Raw genomic sequence first — 22,138 nt, 5'->3', positions numbered from 1 at the left:
AGATGGTTGTACAAAATGGGATACTCAACATTATTCTCTCTGTTGGAGAAATAAGAGCCCCCTAGCTTCAAATCCCATGGAGGCACCGGCTGCCTGTGTTACCATCTGACTGAAGAGAGGATCGTGTGAAGTTACTCAGGAAGCTCGGTGTAAGCCCTTCCTGGTGGAGGTGTCTTTTCACCCCCATGGCTACTCCACTGTTTTGAGATGGGCTGCACGTGGGCCTGCAGAGCTAAAGCAGCTAGGTGCCAACCTATACATAAAGTGTTTCATTGTACCAATGCATCTTCCTTGGAAAATACCTACCTCCTTCCCTCTGATCAGCTTGGGAGCTGGAGTGCGCCAGTCTCAGCACGTTTCTGAGCAAATACGACTGGCCCAGTTGAATCAGAGGCCAATCCCAGGCATTCCCAAGGTCTGACCGTCCCAGGTAGAACTGGGCTTCTGGCCTGCCTGAAGTTCTGGCCTCACACTGTGTGTCTCTCTCCTCTCTTCCCAAAGCACCTCTTTACACACATACTGCTGACTGTGAGTCTGACGGTCGGTACCTACTCTGCGTTTTCCTGTCACAGTTCTCCCCACTCTACCTTCCACCTCTTTACACTGACCGTCTCCAGCCACCTTCTTTCCCTCCTGTTCTTCTGTTCCTGTGTTGCTCTGTCTCTTTCCTATGCCTTCTCCTGCCAACATTTCTCCTCCTTCTGGGGTGATCACCACCAGCCACACCTTCTCAGCCACTGGAACTCTTGGGTTTGGCACGTTGCTTTTCCTTAAATCATTGAATTAAGTGGAATTGAAATTATCACTGAAGTTCATGGTAGCCTATCTGGTGAAAATGAGGGTAGATTAAAGGGACTTACTTTAATGGTTTAGAAGTGAATCTGACTTTTCCTTCTTCCGAAAAGCCAGGGACTACTCTCTCATCTATTTCACCAAGTTTGGCAGCCATGCATCTTAGAAATGAGATTTGTCCAACTCTTTATAAGCTCATGTCAATACGTAAGACAATTTCCAATTGTGGAGACTGAATCACACTTCTGTGTTTGTCCTGGTTACCAGTGAGGCCTCTTCCTCCGTGGGACATCAGAATCAAATGTGTAAACGCATCCGTGAGCAGGTGTGCCCTTCAGTGGAGAGATGAGGGGCTGGTGCTGCTTAATCGACTCAGATATCGGCCCACTAACAGCAGGGCCTGGAATATGGTAATGGTCTCTAGGGCGAAGGGGAGACCAGGGAGGGTTCTTAGAGCACTGTGCAGATCTCTCTTTTCCTACCAGCAAAATATGCAGTTTAAGAGTATTTAACCCAAAGTACAGATACACATTTGAAACATACCAGTCATTTACACTTCTGTTTATTAAGAAATACCTTAAAATTTGATCACTGATTCTGAAATTTTTTTAAGCCATAGGCTTATGTAAACCCACATTAATTTTCTACAATTTATTTCTAGTAAATGAGTCATTTCTCCCTGTTATTCTACTCCCTACCCCATTATTACTTCCATTATTACTTTTTGGTAATTCCTTTTAACATATTGGAAAGAGAAATATTAGGGAATGTTCAAAAAGGCTTGTCTGAATTGAATATTCCAAAGATAAAGCTTCACACTTTGTATAGCATTAAACATTACTTTTTTTTTTTTTTTTTTTTTGACGGCGCTGCACAGCTTGTAGGATCTTAGTTCCTTGACCAGGGATTGAGCCCAGGCCCTCAGCAGTGAAAGCGAGGAGTCCTAACCACTGGACCGCCAGGGATTTCCCTAAACATTAAATTTTTTACAATAAAAAAATGTAGGATTATAGTTCCTTCTAGTATTTTTGTAAAATATAAAATGGCTTGTAATAATAACAAAGGATCAGTTCCACATGTAGAGAGGTAATAAATTTTTCACATATACTTTTGCCTTTATAATTTTCTTATATAATTAAATTTTTCTGTTTGGAACCAGTTTTATGTCTGTGTCAAAACATTCATCACATTCTAGTTGTGACTAAATAAGCAGTAACCTCTAGTGTAGAAACAAACTTCTTCAAGGCCCTTTTTAAAACTGGTAGTTTTCAATCGTGTTTTTCAGCTGGTTTCAGGCTCCCCTTGGAATCCGTATAGATGGGTTCTTAGACGCGGGAGTTTTTTGGTGTTTTTTTTTTAATGAGAAGCTATTGTTTCAGATTAACATCGTGTGTATTTAGTAACCCAGTCATTGATGTTTCTTCGTTGAATAACAGATTTGAAAAGTGAAAAGGGTTATCTGGTCTGGTTCTCTTACCTTTATTTAAATCAATTTATTATTAACAGGCTGTTTTTAAAATCTTGTTGGATTCAAGGTTAATGCCACAAATGCCAAAGGAAGACATGATTTGCTGGATCTGAAACCCTTTACAGAATATGAATTTCAGATTTCCTCTAAGTTACATCATTATAAAGGTAGTTGGAGTGATTGGAGTGAATCATTGAGAACACAAACACCAGAAGAAGGTATGTGTCAAAAAAAGGTGGGGGCGTGGGAGGTGGATAGAGGGAAGGAAAGACAGGAGGGAGAGAGGAAGAGGTAATAATTTGCTTGGAGTAGAATCTCTAAAGTACCGATACGGAACCAAAAAGTGTGAGTGCATTAATCAACAGACTCATTTTGACATTGACTTAAGTATTGAAACTGTCGGGGAGATACGTTGACGTTGCTAAAAAAAATTTCAACATTAGGTAAGTCCTACTCCCGTTTGCCTCACGTTATCATGTTGGTTACAAGCTTATGCCTCAATACTGTTTGATTATATATCTTATTTCTATTTCACTTACTTTCTCAGCTACTCTCCCTTACTCCAGAAAGTTACAACGTGTAATTAATTTCAGTCCTTTATCATTAAACCTTGATACATTTTACCCTTTGGACTCTATGAAAATTAATATGGCTTTATAAGCCATCCTAAAAGCTTGACAAAAGGTAGACTCTGGAGACAACATTGTAACATAAAGTTTAGCATCCAGTGATCGTCCCTCCTCCAAATATTACACCACTGCACTTCTTCAAAACTTTGATACTCACTGCTTACATGAGTACCACTAGACTGCCCACAGCTCTGAAGAGATCACATATATTTTTAAGTCTGATGGACTTTTCTTTTTGGTAATTATAGGGAAGACAATTTTATTGAAGTATAATCAAAAAAGCAAAAATGCTTATATGAACTTTATGCCAGTACAAAATCTTTGGGGACATGAGAAAGAGCCATCTGAATATTAGTTTTCAAAAGCACTTAGTGATACAGTATAGGACTTCGTAATTTATGTTAATTTGTCTTAGAGGAAAGATAATTGGCATGAAATCTATTGCTTTATTATCTGGAGATTTTGAAGCATTAATGTCAGAAAAGCTAAATCCTTGTTTGTGAAACTTATAGTTACATGTGCACGTAAACTAGCCTAATGATTAAGTTGCATTCACTTTCTGTGAGCTACTAGTGATTTTTGGTAACTAATGGTGCTTATCAGTGATACCCCAATGACTTTCAAGGATGTAAACTATTAATAAAATAAATAATATATAAATTGTAGAATAATTGTATACTCTTCCTTTCTTCTTACAATAGTTCATTTCCCTATTTTAAAAAATATTTTAAAATGAATTCATTCAAGTTATAATTTATTCCTCTCATTTTATGATAAAAACCTCTTTAATGTTGAGCCACTTGTTCTCTGTTTAAATGTGTATCATTTTTATAATCCAGAGCTTACTCATATTACCCTTTTATTACAATGTCAGTGTCATGCATTTTTAAATTACCTCATGGATTAGAGTTTACTTATACATAGTACAGATAAAATTCTTGGAAATGGGCCATATTTTACGTTCACATCCAAGGTAGTAAATAGGCTGAGAAATTTTTAAGTTTCATCACATTAAGCTAAAGTATAAACTAGGGAAACTCTGAGCGTGTAAATTCTTGTCATTTTTACTCACATTTAGTAATGACCTGTTTGGAGATGTGTGAAAATGTTTTCCTTTTCCTTTTTTTTTTTTTTTTAAGTGTTTATCTGTTGAATTAAAAACCCTTCAAGGCAGGATGGTAACTTTCTCATATCCTATAAAATAAACCACCATCATAACAATGAGAGCAGCAACTTGTTATGGTGTTGAACTCGTGGATGGTTATGAATTGAACCAAGGAAGCTGGCTTATTCAGAGTAACTGCAAGCATTCATAAAGAGAGAAACCCATTCTCTGAGACACACCACGTTGACCAAGCTCTGCTGACTTCCTTTCAGTGTCTGAATCTCCCTTTTTTGTGTTTGATCTTTCTGTGGGTTGTTGTAGGATCTCTTTTCTCTTACTCTAAGCTTCATGGTTTTCACCTCTTACCACTGTTTCTGTCATCAGTTTCTGTATGAAACATCAACTGATGTAAACCTAAAAGGTGTGAATTTTTTTTAACACTTCTTCCTTTTAACCCTTGAGATGTGTATGCATATGTAACTTGGCATTTAAAAAAAAATATCGTAAGCTGTTTTTTTTTTGTTACTCTCTGAAACTGAATGATCTTATGATAGAGCTCTTTCTTTGCAGCCTTGGCCACTCAAAACAGAAGAGTGTGTTATCTCCTGGTGGATTGGGTGCAGTTATTTATAGCATGCCAGCAGAGAATGAGGGCATTATTCACTCCATATGGCCCTTTCCCGTGTCATTAAATTCAACTCTTGTCATGGTCCTCCATGAAAAACACTTCTAAAATGACCACTAAGTAAGGGGTGGAAGGAAAGAAATCACTTTCCTATATTTAGGAGGACAGTCCAGCAATCAGTATCCATCAGATGTGGGCCTGATACTGGAAAATGAGCAATCATATTTTGCTTCTAGTGGGAAAACGGTCTTAATTTGGGCTTCATGGTGTCCAAACATGCGGGAGAATATGCCCAGCTGTTGGGGGAAGGTACTCTCTCATCGTTTCCAATGTCTCCAGGAGGAGACTCCAAAATAAAGATGAATGAGCCATTCCTTAGAGCTATATTATCAATTAGGTGTTTCTGTCTGTTCATTCTCCATTTTTCAAAGTCTTATTTATGTGTTTGGTCTTGCTAAACTTGACTGTGGACAATTAATAAAGGAAGTATTAAATGCTCATACTAGTGCCAGAGCAGTAAAGGAGAAGTCCTCCCCCATGATGGTGATGGCATAGGTGATTGGTGAGAGATGCCCAAAGAGGGAGAAAATGCAGGGCTACCAGCTGCAGCCACCCATCTGCACACTGAGAAGCTAGACAATTATTCACTCATTTGTGATCTTGAACTTTTAGGTGTGAACAACTAGAGGTTGTTTTACCATCTTGCAAGCAAGATAGTAAGTCTAGCTTAGGAGTCAGCAAACATTTTCTATAAAGGTCCAAATAGTAAATATTTCCAGCTTTGCAGACTGTATGATCCTTGTCACAACTACTAAAATTTGCTGTTATCACAGCCATTGACAGTATGCAAATACATAGACAAAGCTATGTCCAAAATTTCATTTTTGCATAGACATTTGAATTTTATAAAATTTTCATTTAACTAAAAATGATTCTTCTTTTGATTTGTTTTCAATCATTTAAAAATGTGAAAACCATTATTATTAGCTCACTGCCTATACCAAAAGAGGGAATAGGGAACCAGCCAGGTTTAGTCCATGGACCACAGTTTGCTGACTCCTAAACTAGCTAAACTTGAAAGTATCATACTTGCATCTTTTTGCCTAATGCTTGGAGAAATGAGAATGAATGTTTCTTTACCTTCTAAAGGGACTTGCTTACAAGCATTTTCATTAGAGGGAAAATGTTATGTTTGAGATTCAATGAGTGTCCCTACCCTCTTTTCTTCTTCTTGTGGTCTCCTCTAAGCCCAACACCTACCCTGGAAGAAGTAAATGCCTAAGTTTAATTATTTGATAAGATGGTATCACCCCGGTGGGAAGAAATACTTTCCATGAAACCATCCAAAAGAAGCCAATGGGGGGAGAAACACTCCTCTGGATGATCTGTGAGGAATGTGTGTATATCAGGAACTATGCCACGTGCTCAGACACAATGATCATCAATGAGATCCTCAGATTCAAAAGCTTTCAGTCTATCTTGGAACATTAGGGGAAGATCCCTGGAAGAGATGACACCAAGAAAAAACTGCAAAGTCCAAAGGGAATTTTGCAGCCTTCCTCTCTCTGAAACATGTGGTCTCCAAGGTTACTGCAGGAGAAGAAAAGAGCTATTTCCTCCTGGAAGTGCTTGATTCTCTTGAATTCTGTGAAATCTCTTGTTTTTTGTTTTTACTCTACCCTGTTGGCTAGTTCTTCTTGGTCTCTTTTGCTGGCCATCTTTCTCTTCTTAATATCAATCTATAGTGCTTTATATTGGGTCTCCTTCTTTTTCCAACTGACCTCACTCAGTCTCATGGCTCTAAAACTAAATAGGTAGGTAAAGAGATAGAGAGAGAGAAAGAATATAGTTTCTGTCCTGGACTCTCTCCAGAACTTCAGATTTGTGTTCCAGTCACCTATTCTATATCTTCACTTAGATGTCAACAGATATCCTAAACCTTATATAGCCTAAACGGATACTTTTATTTTTTCTTTAAAGCAAAATGCTTCCAAAATGCCTCTTTTTCAATTTTTCCTATGATGGTAAATAACACCACCATATTCCTAGTTATTCAAGTCAAAAATGTAGAAATTATCCTTAAATTCTCCTTTTCTCCCATCCCTTCATACCAGCAGTTGACTCTCCTAAATATATTCAAATTTTATTCATTCCTTCCATTGCTGCTATGAATATCCTAGTTTAAGCGACTTTCTCATGACAAAGCTTAACAACAAAAAATGAACATTTACAAACCCATCATTCAACTTAAATGCTATAAAAATTACTGATGTATTCTTACCCTCTCACACTTCCCCAGAGGTAGCCACTATCCTGGATTGTGCATTTGTGTCATGCTCATAGTTTTCATAAATGTAAGTATTTCTAAAAAGTGATTAGTTTTGCTTGTTTTTGAGCTTAATCAAAATCATATGCTGCATGTAATCTTTTGCAACTCACTTTTTTCCCCATCAGCACTCTAAACACGATGCCTCCATTGATTTTAGTATAGAGGAAACAGTCCTGCTTCTGTTAAGAAATAAGCTCTTTAGTTGTGATCTGGATGTTGAAAGATTATGTTTCTTTAAAAAAAAATGGTAGAGAATTCATCTATGTCAAATGCTGCCAATAAACCCAATGGAACAAGAATAGAGACGTGATCATTAGGTTTGACAAAACAACATTCACTGCCAACCAGGAGCAGCATCGGAAGAGTGATGGGGACAGAATCCCAAGTGGCATTGGTTGAGAGTGAATGTCAGGTGAGGGGATAAAGACAGTGACAATTCACAACTCTTCAAGAAGTTCTGTGAAGGGGAGCAGCAATGTTGGGCAGTAGCCGAAGCAGGATGTGCTATTAAGAAATTCCTTGTTTGTTTTTGTTTTTAGGATCAGAGACAACACAGTATATTTGCACGGTGATGATAGGGCCACGCAGAGAGGGAGAAACTGATATGGGGAGTGGGATAATGGTGGGAGAGAGATCCTTGATAAAGCAAGAGGATGGGATCCAGAACTAAAGTTAAGGGGTTGGTCTTTGATGGAAGTAGGGATGCTTCATCCACAGTAAAATCAGTAGGGGTGCTGTGTTAGGGAATTGATGGGGAAGTTTGAAAATTTTCATGGTGGAAAGGTTAGGGAATCCCTGTCTGATTGCTTCCTTTTGCTCAGTGGAATGTGAGGCAAAGGCATCAGTCAAGAGAATCAGATCACTGGAAGTGAGCAGAGTCCCAGTCATTGGCAAGGAACACCCGTGTGGATTAGCTGCCAAAAATAGTGACAGAAAGGAGTGGAAGGAGTGAACCAAGTGTTGAAAGTTATCAAAGAGGAGGAAGGGTGGGAGTATGTGTAGGGCTTCCCGTGGAGACATAGCAGGTGGTGATGTCTAAAGGCAAGAGCCTACCGCTAAAAAGCTTGTTTAAATGAGTTGGTGTTTGTAAATCTGTTTGAGTTATTTGAAACTAGATTTAGGGAAATGTATCACAGTCCAAAAAGTGGACATTGAGGAGCCAAGGCAGTGAATGGTTTATCTCTATCTGCCCTGCTTGGAGCATGGTTTGGACCAAAATATTCTCATGGGTTCAAATTTCTCAAGATATACCTTTTCCCTATTTAGTTTGTGTTAAATTCTCCATTTTCACTGGTCCTGAAGATAATTTCTACTCCCCTCCACTGTCTGCTAAAACCTCTGTAGAGGGATTACTTTCCACTCGCAACTCAATTGCTCTTGTCCACGCCCTTGCACTCGCCTTGGCTTCAGAGATGGGTGCTGATCTCAGAAGCAGCACATGGCTGGGCCCTGATTTACTTACCACATGTACTGTTTCATAGAGTCCTGGAATCATGCGATTTAGAGTTGAAAGAACCCATGAGGTCACTTAGGTCAGTTAGATCAAACTTCTGCTTAATGTAAGTTGTCCTCTTTTTTCATATTGGTGACTCCCTCCTCTTGAACCCTACATTTTTTTTTTCCTTTACGTTGAAGGTACGTTCATCTCAGGCGAACTGAATTCTGTTTCTCAATATTCGTGTTTTTAATCATTTGTGCCCATCCTTTTTTTGTCACTTGGAATGGGCCTTTGACTTTCCTTTTCTCACCTGCCTAGAATAGTTTTATCTGCCTTTTGTTAGATAACTGAGGTTAGGACTTTAAGTGGTTTCGTGACAGGTGAATGCCAAAGATTCTCTCTAATATTAGTTCTTACATTGCTTTAAGCAGCAATGGTTTGACCTTCCTGGTCATGAAATTTTACACTTTGAAACTCATACAGATTCAGCGAATGATTTCTCTCCCATAGAGGCTTACGCTGTAGGTGGGCACTGTTAAAATTTCAGCTTCATTTGCAGTTTATCCTTTGAAGAAAATATGACTCTAGAATTTGATTCTTAGCTCTGTAATAATCTGTAGGTTGTAGAGGCAAGGAGTGGCAATGAGGCAATGAATGTTCCCTTTAAATTTCTTACAAGTGTGCAGTTAACCGAAGACATTTAGCACCATGGAACATGTCAACTGGCTTTGACACTGAAAACACCCAAGTTTCCAAATCCTAATTATGTGTCAATGTCTGGATTATCTAGTTTGTGGACTGTTCAGATGTTTGCTCAACATGGTGAACTGTAATGGACAAGCAGGGTCTTTGGAGACAGCAAGACCTGGACTCAGCTCTTAGCTTTGCCATTACTAGCTCCACGGTTTTTGTAAATCATTTAACCTTTGTCAACCTCCTTGTCCTTAGCTGCAAAGCAGGTGTAATCTTATGTACCCTCTGCCTTGCATGAGGATTGAGATCATGCATATAAAGTGTCCAAAGATTACCTGATGCATGGTAGGTGGTTAATAAATGTCAAACCCCTTTCCTTCCGTTGCCTGTGCTTTCTTCCTTTTTGCATCTGCACTAGCAGGAAAAAAAAGTTCTGAGCTTGACTCCTGGGTCCCTGTAATCCTGAAGGATTGAGAGCACTTTCAGAATGTCTTCTGTACACATTTCTTACCTCTAAGTCCTACTGCAAGGGTAAATGCTACCACTGGTGGGAAGAGAGGGGGAAGAAAAGAAGTGAATGTTTAGAAATAAAAAGAGAGAGACGAAGGCGAGAGAGGCAGGAAGAGGAAGTGACAAAGGAAGAGAATAGAAAGAGTTGTACCTGATGGAGGATGTAAGTTTTATAGAGAAATCATAAGCCTTCACAGAGCCAGGCAACGGCATGGTGCAGAGCAAAGATCACAGGCTACCTGATAAAAAAGAGCTGAGTTCAGAGCCTGGCTTCTCGGATGGTTAGTTCTGGAAACTTGATCCAGTTCCTTAATTTCCCGGCCCTTCGGTTTTCAAATGACGAAAACACAGCAGCTAAATTTACTGAGTGCTTACCATGTGTCAGCACTCTTCCGTTCATTTAAATTATCACAACAGCCCCATCTGATGTGTAGAATTAATGTCTTCATTTGACAGATGAGAAACCTGGCTTGAGGACACGGTAAGCATTTGTTCAAGATCACAGAGCCGGGATTAGCCCGTAGACGGTCTGGCTCTGGAGCTCACACTTTAACCACTGCACTGAAGCTAGTGCGTCACAGGGCTGATGATGTAACTGAAGGGGCCCCACAGGGCCTGCGCATAAGATGTGCTGGAACATGTGCTCCCTCCCTGTCCTTCTTTCTCTTCTCCCCTCTCTAGCTACTTGTCTTCTGCTATCCAGGTAGGACTTAGTTTTCTGGAAATTTCCATCTGGTTAAATGGAACTTGCTGCTCCAGAAGAAACCTCAAGATAGCCTCACCCTAATATACTCTGAGTGTCGCTGTTACACAAGTAAGGTTAGTGCAGTTGAAGCCTGTTTTCAGGGATTGCTTCTATTGATTCCAGCCCTGGCTGTAAATCAAAACAAATGTGACAGTGGGAGAAATAAAACTACTTCACTCACTCACACACACACACACACACACACACACACACACACACACACACTCTTAGACACAGGAGTTGATTATTCAGTTTCTTTTCGAGTATGTTCGATTGACTTTCTCAAATTAAATTAGGTCATGTTTGGCCATTATCTTATGGATTGGTGGTTATTTCTTTTACTAGTTCAGCCTGTGTTTCAGCATCAAGTAGGTAATATTGCCTAGTTTGTTCATTTGCTTATTCATCAATTAACAAAGAATTGGGAGCTTGTTCCATTCTAAGCACTGTGCTAGGTATAAGGAGTGTTAGAATGAATGAGATAGGCTTCCTTAGATTATTGTCTAGTAATCATAAAACCAAATAATTATACTCCAGCATAAGTTCAGGAATGGAGATGAACACAGAGTGCATCGTTTGTGTTTTGTATTTTTACGGGATCAAAAAATGTTTCCCTCATGATTTATGTCTGTTTTTCTGTTGAGAATTCTTTCTGCATTCCAATAAAAAAGAATTAACCACACGTACTTTCTCTGAGTTGTTTTACTAATACATGTTTTAAGAGTAAGTTAAGAATGTAATTTCCCCCCTGTCATTTTTACAAATTTGATTTTAAAGTAACCTTGTTTTTTTCTGACTTCTATGATCCAACATGTTCATTGTTTAACAAAAGAAAAAGGAAAATACTGGGACACAAAGAAAATTGAAATAATCCTATAATCATACACTTCCAGAATCATTTAATCAATAATCAATTGACTTTTAAAGTTTTTATATTGTGCATATATATATATGTATATTATGAAACTATGGTTTTTTCCCTTTCAACACAGAGCCTACTGGGATGTTAGATGTCTGGTACATGAGACAGCACATTGACTACAGTAGACAACAGATTTCTCTCTTCTGGAAGGTAAGTTTGCAGTGCCCACTTAAAATTCAGGAGAGTTACATACTTGGGGTTTTTTGTTTTGTTTTTGCTGAGATATAATGGACATATGAAGAGAATTACATTTTGGATGATAAGTTTCGAGGCCAGAAAAAGACCTTCTGTTTGCGTAGCGGCTTTGAAGTGCAACTTCAGAGACGCTGTTGGAGCTCATTTTCTCAGCCACATCCTCAGGATACTTGCCTGTGTCATTTACTTTTCCCAGACAAGGGTGAGAACTCTGACTTCCTGCCTCCACACAATCACTTCTTTTCCTCACTCACTTCCAGTTGGATCAAGGTCCCCTCCCATCCCCAGGCATGCGCACCCTCTGACCCCACTCACTATGCCTTCTCTTCTGATTCTCGTCTCCTCTGCGCCACCCCTACCCCCTCCTACATACAGTATGCCCAGCAGCGACCATGCCATCTCCCTCATTCATTTTGGGGAAAATTAAGACTGTGGATGTGGTTATTTAGGAATATATTTTCTGTGGTCATTGAAAAGGGGAAGGGTGGAAAGAAACGTGCTCTACCTCAGGAACACTAACAATAGTAGGAAATAGGAATAGGAAGAGAAAGCAGCCCTTGCTCAGGAATAGTAGTAAAACAGTGGTGAACTGAACACTTGAAAACAGTGAGGCCTATTGCTATTACAGAAGGTAAAAGTTTTACAACATGCTGAAAGCTGGCATTATCACTTCACTTAATCCTTACAAAAACCCTAAGAAATACACACTGATATCCCCACTAACAAATGAGAAAACTGAGTGTTCGAAAAAGGAGGTTATTCCCAAAGTCACCCACCTACAAAGTGCAGAGCTGGGCCTGAAACCCCATCCAAAGCTCTTTCTGCTACAGTATGACTCATCTTTGTCCCCTGCAAAAAAAATAAATAAATACTATTTAAATTGAGCTACTGATTGGCATGTTCATAAGAAGAGGTTTTAATTCCCAAAACCTACATCCTTTTTACAACACGTCTTCAGGTTAAGGTTAAATAAACAGTTTTGGAATTATGAAGCTGATGAGCATGAAACCAGAGGTCAGAGTAATAAAGTCCTCTGATGAGGTTAGAATGATAGCTATTGATCATTGCAATCTTCTTTAGTTTTAAGCAATGAGTTCTTTCTCCCTCTTTCCCTTTCTTTCTCTCTCTCTCACACAAAATGTCTGGTATAAGTGGAGACTGCTATAAATAGCTTGGTGAGTCATAATCAAGTTCTTCACTTTGAAACTAAAACTGAAGCTTAAAATTTATCTTAAAGCATTTTTAACAGCAAAATTATTCTCCAAGCAAGGCATTTGGAGCAGCCATAATTTGTAAATAATATAGAAGAACCCAGCTTGATTCCTGGCTATTGGTTTTCACAAGTAAGCAACTGGTTAAATCCAAAATTCTCCCTCCCATAAAGATCCCTCCTTCCAAAATGTCCTGTACAGTCATCTGAAAAAAAATGCTGTTCTGGTCCCATTTCACTCCTCTCTGCTCTGGGGTTGCTCTCAGTAGAATGAGGGTAACGATCCTGGTTTCCGCAGAGCTGACATGACCATCGTGGGGTCCAGTAAATGAGAAGACACAAACCTAGAAAAATCACTGCGGCCACCGAAGAAAAATTAAATGGTACTGCATCATGGTTTTTACCCCAACAGTGTAAGCAGCACACCCGGTGCTATAGCTGTGTTCCTCACTTTCACAAAGAGAATTTAAAACAGACATGAGCAGGGTACCCTGAAACCAGCATCAGAGCAAAGTCGCAGTCACTGTTTGTTAGCCACAGGTAACGCTTAGCAAGCTTGCAGATCCAGATTCCCCTCTGTTGCTCATCTTGATCTTGTCCCTATTCCTCACAAAGCTTAGGTTCTAAAATGAAATCTTGAAATTCAAAGGGGCTTTAAAGCTCTTCTAGTCCACGCTTTTTCTCTCATAAACATTGCTCCCAGTCCAGCCAGAACAGACAGATGTCTCTGCTAGGACCTTCTGGGACAGGGAGAACTGCTTTGGAGGCAGCCCATGCCTTGATGGCATCTCTTATCAATATGTTAGAAAGTCTTTCCTTTTGTGGGGCCAGAATTGTGGGCCCAAGAAGGATGCTTTGGACTGGAACTGATTTGAATAAGAAACCAAAAATGTAAAAGCTAGAAGCTTCTACAATCTTGGGCCAAATGGTAGTCATGACAGGGCACCTTCCAAACTTTCAGTGATTGTCCAGCCTGAGAAAGGAAAGTTGAATCCAGGATTCAGTTTTACAGGGTCATTACAGGTCCCTGTCTCTTGAATCCTGGGTTTCTTCAGAGGCCCTAAACAGGCACCCACCTGGGAGTGGCAATTAAACCCCGACTGGAGTTATTGAGATGAGCAGTCTTGCTCTGGACCCCAGAACCATGAATCCCAGACCTCTAGAGCCAAACGACATTTGAGCAGCACACAGTTCCAGCAGTTGCTTTACTAACATGGAAACTGAGGTCTAGGGAGGGGAAGTGATTCCCCAAGAGAGGATTTCTATAACGTGGTGCTTGCTGCTGGGAGCCTTTCCTGGGCAGAATACTGCCCTTCTGTTTGGAACCACCCCTCTCCCACTCCTGGGGATTCCTCTTGCTGCCCTCAGGCAGGCTTGGGAGCTGACAGGGCAGTGCTGTGACACAGGAACTCATCTAAACCTCAGGCTAGAAAGAAACGCTGCAGCCCGATCAGGTGCTTTGCGGTGGAGCCCCAGTCAGACCTCACTGGGGAAAGGAAGCAAAGACATGCGTGCGGTGGGTGATTTTTTTTTTATTTTGATCAGTACTGGGAAACCTGATGAGAGGGACACCCCACCACTGCAGAGGGGAATTTTGGGCTTTGGCACCAAAGGAAGCCCCAAGTAAAACCCCGTCAGCCTGTGAACACAGAGAGAGCGGCTTTCTCTTGCAGCTGGGGAAATGTGAGATGACCTTTCATTTTTGTAGGATGTTTACACTAGAGGAGAGCAACTTGGTGCTGAATGGGTACAGCCCCAGTGCGTGGGGGCGGGGGGGGGGGGGGGGCGGAGGTGAGGATGTGTGAGTGTGCGTGTATGGAGTGGTGTGTGTGCATGTGTGTTGTGTGTGTGCATGCGTGTGAGTTTTGTATGTGTGAGGGATGTGAGTGTGTGGGTGTGTATATGTGAGTATGTGTGTGTGTGCGGGCATGGATGTTATTCATGTATGTGAGTGTCTTAGTATAATAAAATACCATAGACCAGGGGCTTATATATAACAGAGATCAATTTCTCACAGTTCTGGAGACTGGACGTCTGAGATCCATCTACCGGCATGGCTGGGTGAGGGCCCTCTTCTGGGTCACAGACTTAGACTTCTCTTGTATCCTCACACGGTGACATGGAGGAAGGGGCTAAGCAGCCTTCTGGGGTCTCTCAGAGAGCACTAATCCCACCCTCCTGACCTAATCAACTCGCAGAGGCCCCACTTCCTGACACCATCACATTAGGTGTTGCCTTCCAACACGTGAGTCACCATCGCAGCGAGTGAGCCTGAAGTTGTGAGTGTGTGGTATCTGTGGGTACGGGTGTGGGTGAATGTGTGTGGGTGTGGGGCGGTTGTGAATGTGTGTGAATGCAAGTATCTCTGTGTGTGTGTTTATGAATGTGAGTGTGTGAGTGTGTTGAGGGTAAAGGAGACCTCTGTTCTGGTTCCCACGTGGTCACTAATTTTCCCATACCTTGGTTTCTCCTAAAAGCTGCATCTCCTCAAAAATATCCTGTATTATTTTTTGCCATAGTTGCTTTTTAAAATTTTTTATTTTTAAATTTTTGGCCATACCACACGGCACTGGGGACCTTAGTTCCCCGACCAGGGATCGAACCTGCGCCCCCTGGCAGTGAAAGTGCGGAGTCCTAACCACTGCACTGCCAGGCAAGTCCCCATAGTTGCTTTTAAGAGAAAAAATACTTTGTATGTTGAAGCCAAAAAGTAGAACCTGATCTGTGAATAAAGCAAAAACACCTGGGTATTATTAAAACAGTAAATTCGATAACAGGTAGAAAATGTTGCTCTGTCACCAGCAGCCCCAATGTTGGGTTAGATCCCTTCACGGGGTGGAGGACTGGTCATATATTCTCCCTCAGATTCCCTCTATCACCTTCTTCTGTGCAAACTTTCATATCATTTCCTTTGCTTTGACCAAGCATTTCAATCTGTGATTCCAGTACGCTTTTCCTTCAGTTAATACAGCTTCTATCCTTTAAGAAGAAAATCACCTCAGATGTATATGTGGATGACGTATGAAAAGATATGACAATGGGTTAAAGCCACATTAACCTTTCCAGCTTCTTCTGTAAATTTCTTCAGAGTCCTCTCACTGTCTCTATCATGGTGAATCACAAACTTTCTGAAATAGTAGTTTAGGCTGTGGGTCTGGAAGAGAAATACCTGTGTGCAGATGGAGCTAAATTCACTCCTCCATTCACTCACTCATTCATTTATTCTTTAACCAAACAAATACATTAAAGCCCCTTTTTAGGCCTAGAGCCTGTGCTGCATGCAGGGATATGGAAGCGAACAAGCCAGGTCCAGGCTCCATATCCCTGAGCTTGTAGTCCAGCAGGAGGACAGAAATAGCAGAGGGGAGGGCAAGGGCACTCAGGTGTTACAAAGGGGTTCACGGCTCAGCTGGGGGGACAGTGACCAGGCAGGGCGGGGGTGAGGAGTCAAGAGGGCCTTTCAGAAGGTGGTACTGCAGATTTCAGCATCTTGCATTCTCTATGCTGCTGACTGACTTCGTGAACCATAGAACGGAGTGGAGCTCAGGCAGCAAGCGAGTCACTGCAGTTACAGAGATGGAGCATGGAGGGGGGGGAGGGGTGGGCAAAGGGGATAGGAGAGTCTACACATCGAAAGATAGGCCTGGCAGTCAGAATGCCATGTGAGTTTCTGCTTTTTAGTTTCTTAATTGGTTGGAAGGATTTGGAGGTGTGGGTAAAGTGAGTCAGCAGTCCAGTTGCTGAGGGTTAAATAGGGTGAAGTTTCTGTGCGCCTGTTTGTTTCAACTGAATTTTAAGGATAAAATCTTTTGGAATATTTAAAAGCTTTAGAAAATATCATGTATAAACTTCCCCTTGAATTGTTAGTGTTGATTCTGTCTAGGTGTTATTAAAGTTTTCTGACTCTTAAAAAAAAGGAAGGTAATACTGGCGCTCCCCAGAAGAACAAGTTAGTCAGGACAAGGGTGGGAGAATATTTGGCAGGAGACCCCCTGGGGACATGGCTTTGGCATGTGAAGAATCACATTAGTGAAACGCTATCCCATCGAAATATAAAGCAAGCCACAGATGCAAGCCACATGCATAATTTAAAACTTTCTTGTAGCCACAGTTAAGAAAATAAAAAGAAACAGGTGGACTTAATTTTAATAATACATTTTACTTAACACAAATATATCTGGAATGTTATCATCTCAACATGTAAAATCGATTTAAAAATTATTCATGAGCTATTTTACATTCTTTTTTTCCTACCATGTCTTTGACAACTGCCGTGTCTACTTAGCGCCAGTACGGCACAAGGGCCAAGAGCTCACCCTCCAGATAGCAGCCCGTCTCAGGTCAGGATAGCCTCATTTCAAGGGCTGCACAGCTCTCCTGTAGTGGATGACGAGGCCCCTGAGCCTTCACAGGCAGGACAGAGGAGAGATAAGGAAACTTTTGGTTCCAAAGGCAGGGAAAAGATTGGGTGTTTTATATTCACTTGTTCAGTGAAGTAATTCATTTTGATAAACAGCTACCTTCAAACCATAAAAGGCAAAAAGAAAGAGAGAAGAGCCAGCCCCATACACCAGTTTACAGCACAGCCTCGGACCGTTGAGACCAGAAGCAGCTTCTTCAATACATTCACTTGGTCTCTTTCTCCCTGTCTTTGTCTTTGGTGAACGAAGAATATTCCAACCTGTATCACAGTGCACTGAAGGGATGAATTCTTTGGCCTCCTCATATGAAAGGGATACAGTAAAAGTAGAAAGTATTACTTGTAATCTGGTTTATATTGATGGAGGACAAAAGTCTATTGTAAATCCCCAGAGAAAACTGGCTGCCAGGAACCTGAGGCCCTTATATAATTAGAGGAGGTATCCAACCTCAGAATCAATATTTAAATACAAAAGCAGCAGATGGAAAGATTAGTTTTGTTGCAGTATTCAACTCTCTTCTCCTTCCCTTTCCCAACCCTGTCCCATCACAGGCTGGCACAGCATTTCTAGAGATATTTTCAGACAGAACAGGTTGCTTTCCCTAGCTTACTAGTCACACATACTATACCAGCTGCAATGCAGGGAATTTGGGTTGAATAGCAGAATGTGGTCGGTGACAAAGATAAGAGTAAGTAGCAGAGAATTAACAGAAGACAGAAAACAGAGATGGAGGGGGAGTTAAAGCTTTGCTCTTAAAAAGTTTCCATTATTTTGCTGTTTTCTAGCTGTAAAACAAGATAGAAATCGTTATGCCAGGGTAACTACCAGGAGGTATGACTATCAGTTAAATCAGTTCAGAGTAGCAGAACACCTGGGGAATGTCTACTGAGTGCCAGCGTGACAGCAATTAAGACTTCATCCTCCAGATACAGCAGCTGTGTTACTTGGGTTCAAGTTCCAGCTTTACTGCTTACTGGCTGTGTGTTCTTGAGCAAAGTGCTTAACCTCTCTGTGCCTTACTTGCCTCATGAGCACAGTGCAGATAATAATAGTATATACTACATGATTTTGATTTGAAAATTAATGAGAGAATTGTGAAGTGTTTGCTAGGTTGTCGTTAGGAGGCAAACCTTGTGCATGACACTGAGGATGCAAAGATGAAGCGACAGCTAGAGGGAAGACAGAGCCACAGATAGAAATTTCCAGTACAATGATTTTTAAAACTTCCAGGTGAGGATTGTCTTCACTTTGGACTGGGGTTGCTGAAGGCAGTCGTAAGTTCTGAAGTCAAGGTACCCAGACTTAAACCCACAAATTGTATATACTTTGTAATCAACTGTATAATGTTGGTGAGACTTCCATAGAGAGCTGTGGTATAAGCCAGGTCAAGATTAAGAGAAGAGCCATATGAGTATGATGGGAAAAGTGCCAATTATAATGATTTTTATATTAGAGTAAGTGAGAGAAGAGTACCCATCAAGTGTCTTCACATTTGTTGTGCATCAAACACTCTTTTGAAACAGTCTACTTCCTTTAGCTCATTGAATCCTCCAATAAACCTATGCTACACATAGAATTATCCTCATTTTACAGAGGAGAAAATTGAGGCTCAAAGAGGTGAAATAACTTGCCCAAGGTCACATGGCTAGTAGGTGGTGGAGCGGAAAAGCAAAAGATCTGCCCCAATAACAAGAACCAAGTCAGCAGTGTTCCAGAAAAAAAAAAAGAAAAAAACCCCAAAACCTTCGCAGATAAAGCTGTGACTAGTAAGTGTTCAAACTCCCCAGCTTTCCAAGGGGTCTTGATTACAGACTCTCTTCTTTGATATAGGCTAAGCTCTAACAGTTTTTAAAAATTTATTATGTGCATCAGGGAAGTTCACAAGTAAAATATTACACAACAGTTTTTCTTTAAGTCTAAGAGAAAATGATTTATCAATTCACAGAAACACCTTTCCTATAATATAGTTCAAAAACAAAGCACTGCATTCTGAAATGCATCAGACTTTGTCCTCTCTTAGATTACATTCACCAAGTTATTTTTGATGCTGAAAGCCTTTTCAGGCAGCAGAATTCTTATAATGGTTTATGAGGAAGCTGTTCACTCTCTTCTTCAGACAAACCGAAGTCAGAAAGGCTAAGTTCACTAAGTTTAGATCATTTTCCACAGGACAGAGCAGAAAGAAAACTGAAGGGAAAGAGGCAGTGGACAGCTTTTCCTTTTGAGTGTATTCTTACCAGTAGAAGAGGGTGACAACGACAGTAGGACCACTGGCTTGAAACCCACTGTCAGCACTGCCCAAGAAGGGACAAGAAGTACCCTGTCTTTGAGATGCTCCCAGGAACCCCAGACGCCGTCTGGATATCAACTTCCTCTCTCACATCCACCAGGGGGCGCACTAAAATCTCACATCACTTTTCTGGGGGGACTTCTTGAGTCAGTTTCTTAACCTCTCTCTGAGCTTTAGCACCCTCATCAGAATGGGGAGTTATAAGGAATAAATGTGACAATAGATGTAAAACTCCTGACTCATGGTATGGCCGAATAAATGATAGATTCCCCCTTCTCACCCACCCAAATAAACACTAGAGCAAAAATGAGTTTATTTGAGAAAAGCCAGCTGGCTCCTCAGGCCAAGATTCTTCTTGGTTCAGAGCTTCTCTACTTCTGACTCAGGGCCTGTTGGCGCTGGAATAAAAGAATTCTGAATCTCCACCCTCCCCAAATTGCTGACCTCATGCCCAATGTTGATGTTCCACATCAGTTGCTTTGCAGCTCTGGGCCAGAGGGTGAATGGGATCCAACTGTGCAACATGGCGCTCGTACTCACCAGTTCATTGTCTCAGGCATGACAATAGAAGGAGCAGCGAGTGAGAGTGGAGGGGGTCACGAGTCCAGAAGTCAGGAGCCCTGGATTCCACTCTCAGCCCCTCCATCTGTCCCTTGAGTGGCCGTAAGCAAGTCATCTCATGTCCCTGGGGCTTAGTTTCCCCATTGATAAAAATGAAACACTGAATTAATTGTTAATCAGTAGAATCCCTTCCTGTTTTGTTGTTCTGCGATGATATTCCATTCCATCAGGGCCAGGTGTAATCCAGGGGTGATGGATTATATACAAGACTTGCAAACTCGATGTTACTGTTTTGTTTTGTTTTTTTTAACCAACCTAATCACACTGTTTTCAGCTGCTTCAGGAGACTGAGTTCCCTGCTGGCTAAATACCTGTTTTCGCTTTGGCTCATTGAACTCATTGAATCTTTTATCCTGTGGACCCTGCTAGACAAGTTAGGCTCATTTTCCAGTTTGGTTAAGGAGACCAATTATCTGAGAGATGTTAACCTTTATCCCAAACTTGAGCTTGACATTTTATACAAGCATAATTCAAGGAATACCATATTTGTTTGTCTAACTCCTTGTCCCCATGCTTACCTTCTCACTGATATTTACAACGCAAAAATATGGGATATGAAGAGAAAATGCAAGGTGGATCCAGGCCCTTTGCTGCCCTCTGGGAACCTTCACTCATCTTTCCAACCCACCCCTCTGTTTACTAGATCACTGGGATCAGCTAGAATTCCACAGCAGGTCTCTAGGTAGGTTTGTGGGACCCAAGAAGACTTACCATTTCCCCCCTTCTGTCAGCACTCCACCATTGGATTGCACGAGATTGCTGAGGTGTCCGTGAAGGACAGTGAGAGGGTGGTAATACAGGCTGTTTCCCTATTTGCCCCTTGGGTCCCTGGCAAGAATGGGGAGTGTTGTGAGCTCAGTTAACTCTTGGGGAGTGCCTTTGGATGAGAGTGCCTGGGATGGGGGTGACAGTCCTCCCTCTGGAGCTGCAGAAGAGACCAGGAGGGAAAGATGGAATGATAGCTGAGGGAATTGCCTTCCCTAGCCAGCTTTTGCTTTCATTTATCTTGTTTTTTCTCCTATGACAAAGGGGATATTTATTAATAACAGTTCAATACATCACAATGTCAAAAGCACTCACTTGTTTTAATCCACACAATGGGCCTTTGAGATTGGCTGTGATGGACATGTGCAGCATTCTCTTGGCTCTTGCCAGGACAGAGGACGTCTTCTAAGGAAAGGTGAACGTGCACCCAAAAGTGCCCCAAGCAACATGGCATTCACCCAGTGCGTTGGCTGTTGTTTATGATCCAGTCTTGGGCCTTGTGGGTCCAGAAGGGCACCTGGGACATGACCTGCATTATTCAAGCTCCCAGAGCCTGAAATATAAAAGCTGGATGTTCATGCATTAATTTATAGTGAGAATTGCAGCTGTTGAGCCAACCAGAAGGCTTGAATCAGCAGACAGGAACATCTTCTCCCAGCATGCTAATTATTTCAGAAGCCAAATTATAGTCAGAAGGCCAATTTTTTCACTTAAAGTGAAAGATACAAATTTTAAGTGAACCAGATGTTCATGTTAGCCCAGCCTCTCCTGACAGATAAACAGCACAGGAAACCAAATTATTAGAAGATTGCTTAGGGAGCAGGGAACCAGAGAAAGGGGCATTTGCCAGTCCTAAGGTGTGTCGTTCAGTGGCTTGAGGCTACCCCACACCCCATGGAAGGAGGAGTCTTGCTAAGAAAACTGTGATGCTTAAGTCTGGTGAGCAATGCCTTTCTCTCCCTGCACTAGGCATGGAGCAGGCCTTGGCAACTCTCCATTTCTAATGCGTCTGTTTCCCATGGTCCTTGTCCAAACAGGGTTATAATGCAAATAATTAGTTTTCTGCTTACTTTCTGGGATTGTTCCCAAACGATCTCAATTGGAACTCTTGCAGTTCCAAAACTTGTTAGTCACACATTTATAAGCTGTGTCTTAGTTTCCCAGCACAGATGGCTAATCCAATTCACTATGTATGGATTTTACTAGTTTAGCTCTTGAAAATCTTGTTTTTGATTTCAGGAGCAGCACTGCACTTTCTATATAAAAATACATACATGTGTGTGTTTCACAAATGTGGAAATGGAGACTCAGAGGGGCTGAATGCCTTGCCCAGGGTCACACAGCTGATGCTTGGTAGAGCTGGAACTCAAACCCAGGTCT

The 22,138-nt window shown here is 41.3% G+C and overlaps 1 protein-coding gene across 10 annotated transcripts in view; it reads left to right on the top strand.

Annotated features, from left to right (window-relative positions):
* Positions 1-22,138, top strand: part of IL12RB2 (interleukin 12 receptor subunit beta 2) — a 79,494-nt gene that overhangs the window by 21,768 nt on the left and 35,588 nt on the right. For 9 of the 10 annotated variants that reach the window (XR_009050080.1, XM_057716827.1, XM_057716807.1 and 6 more), the window contains 3 exons: positions 1,060-1,202; positions 2,328-2,478; positions 11,327-11,406. Coding sequence is in view for 9 of the 10 variants with exons in the window: in XM_057716827.1 (XP_057572810.1) it covers positions 1,060-1,202; positions 2,328-2,478; positions 11,327-11,406 (374 nt within the window). In the remaining variant the exon portion in view is untranslated. The remainder of the gene's footprint in view (positions 1-1,059; positions 1,203-2,327; positions 2,479-11,326; positions 11,407-22,138) is intronic. The other variant, XM_057716837.1, reaches the window with a different exon arrangement.

The sequence above is a fragment of the Hippopotamus amphibius genome, chromosome 1, assembly GCF_030028045.1.
Source record: "Hippopotamus amphibius kiboko isolate mHipAmp2 chromosome 1, mHipAmp2.hap2, whole genome shotgun sequence".
NCBI lineage: Eukaryota > Metazoa > Chordata > Mammalia > Artiodactyla > Hippopotamidae > Hippopotamus > Hippopotamus amphibius.
This window is presented reverse-complemented; position numbering and strand designations above follow the sequence as displayed.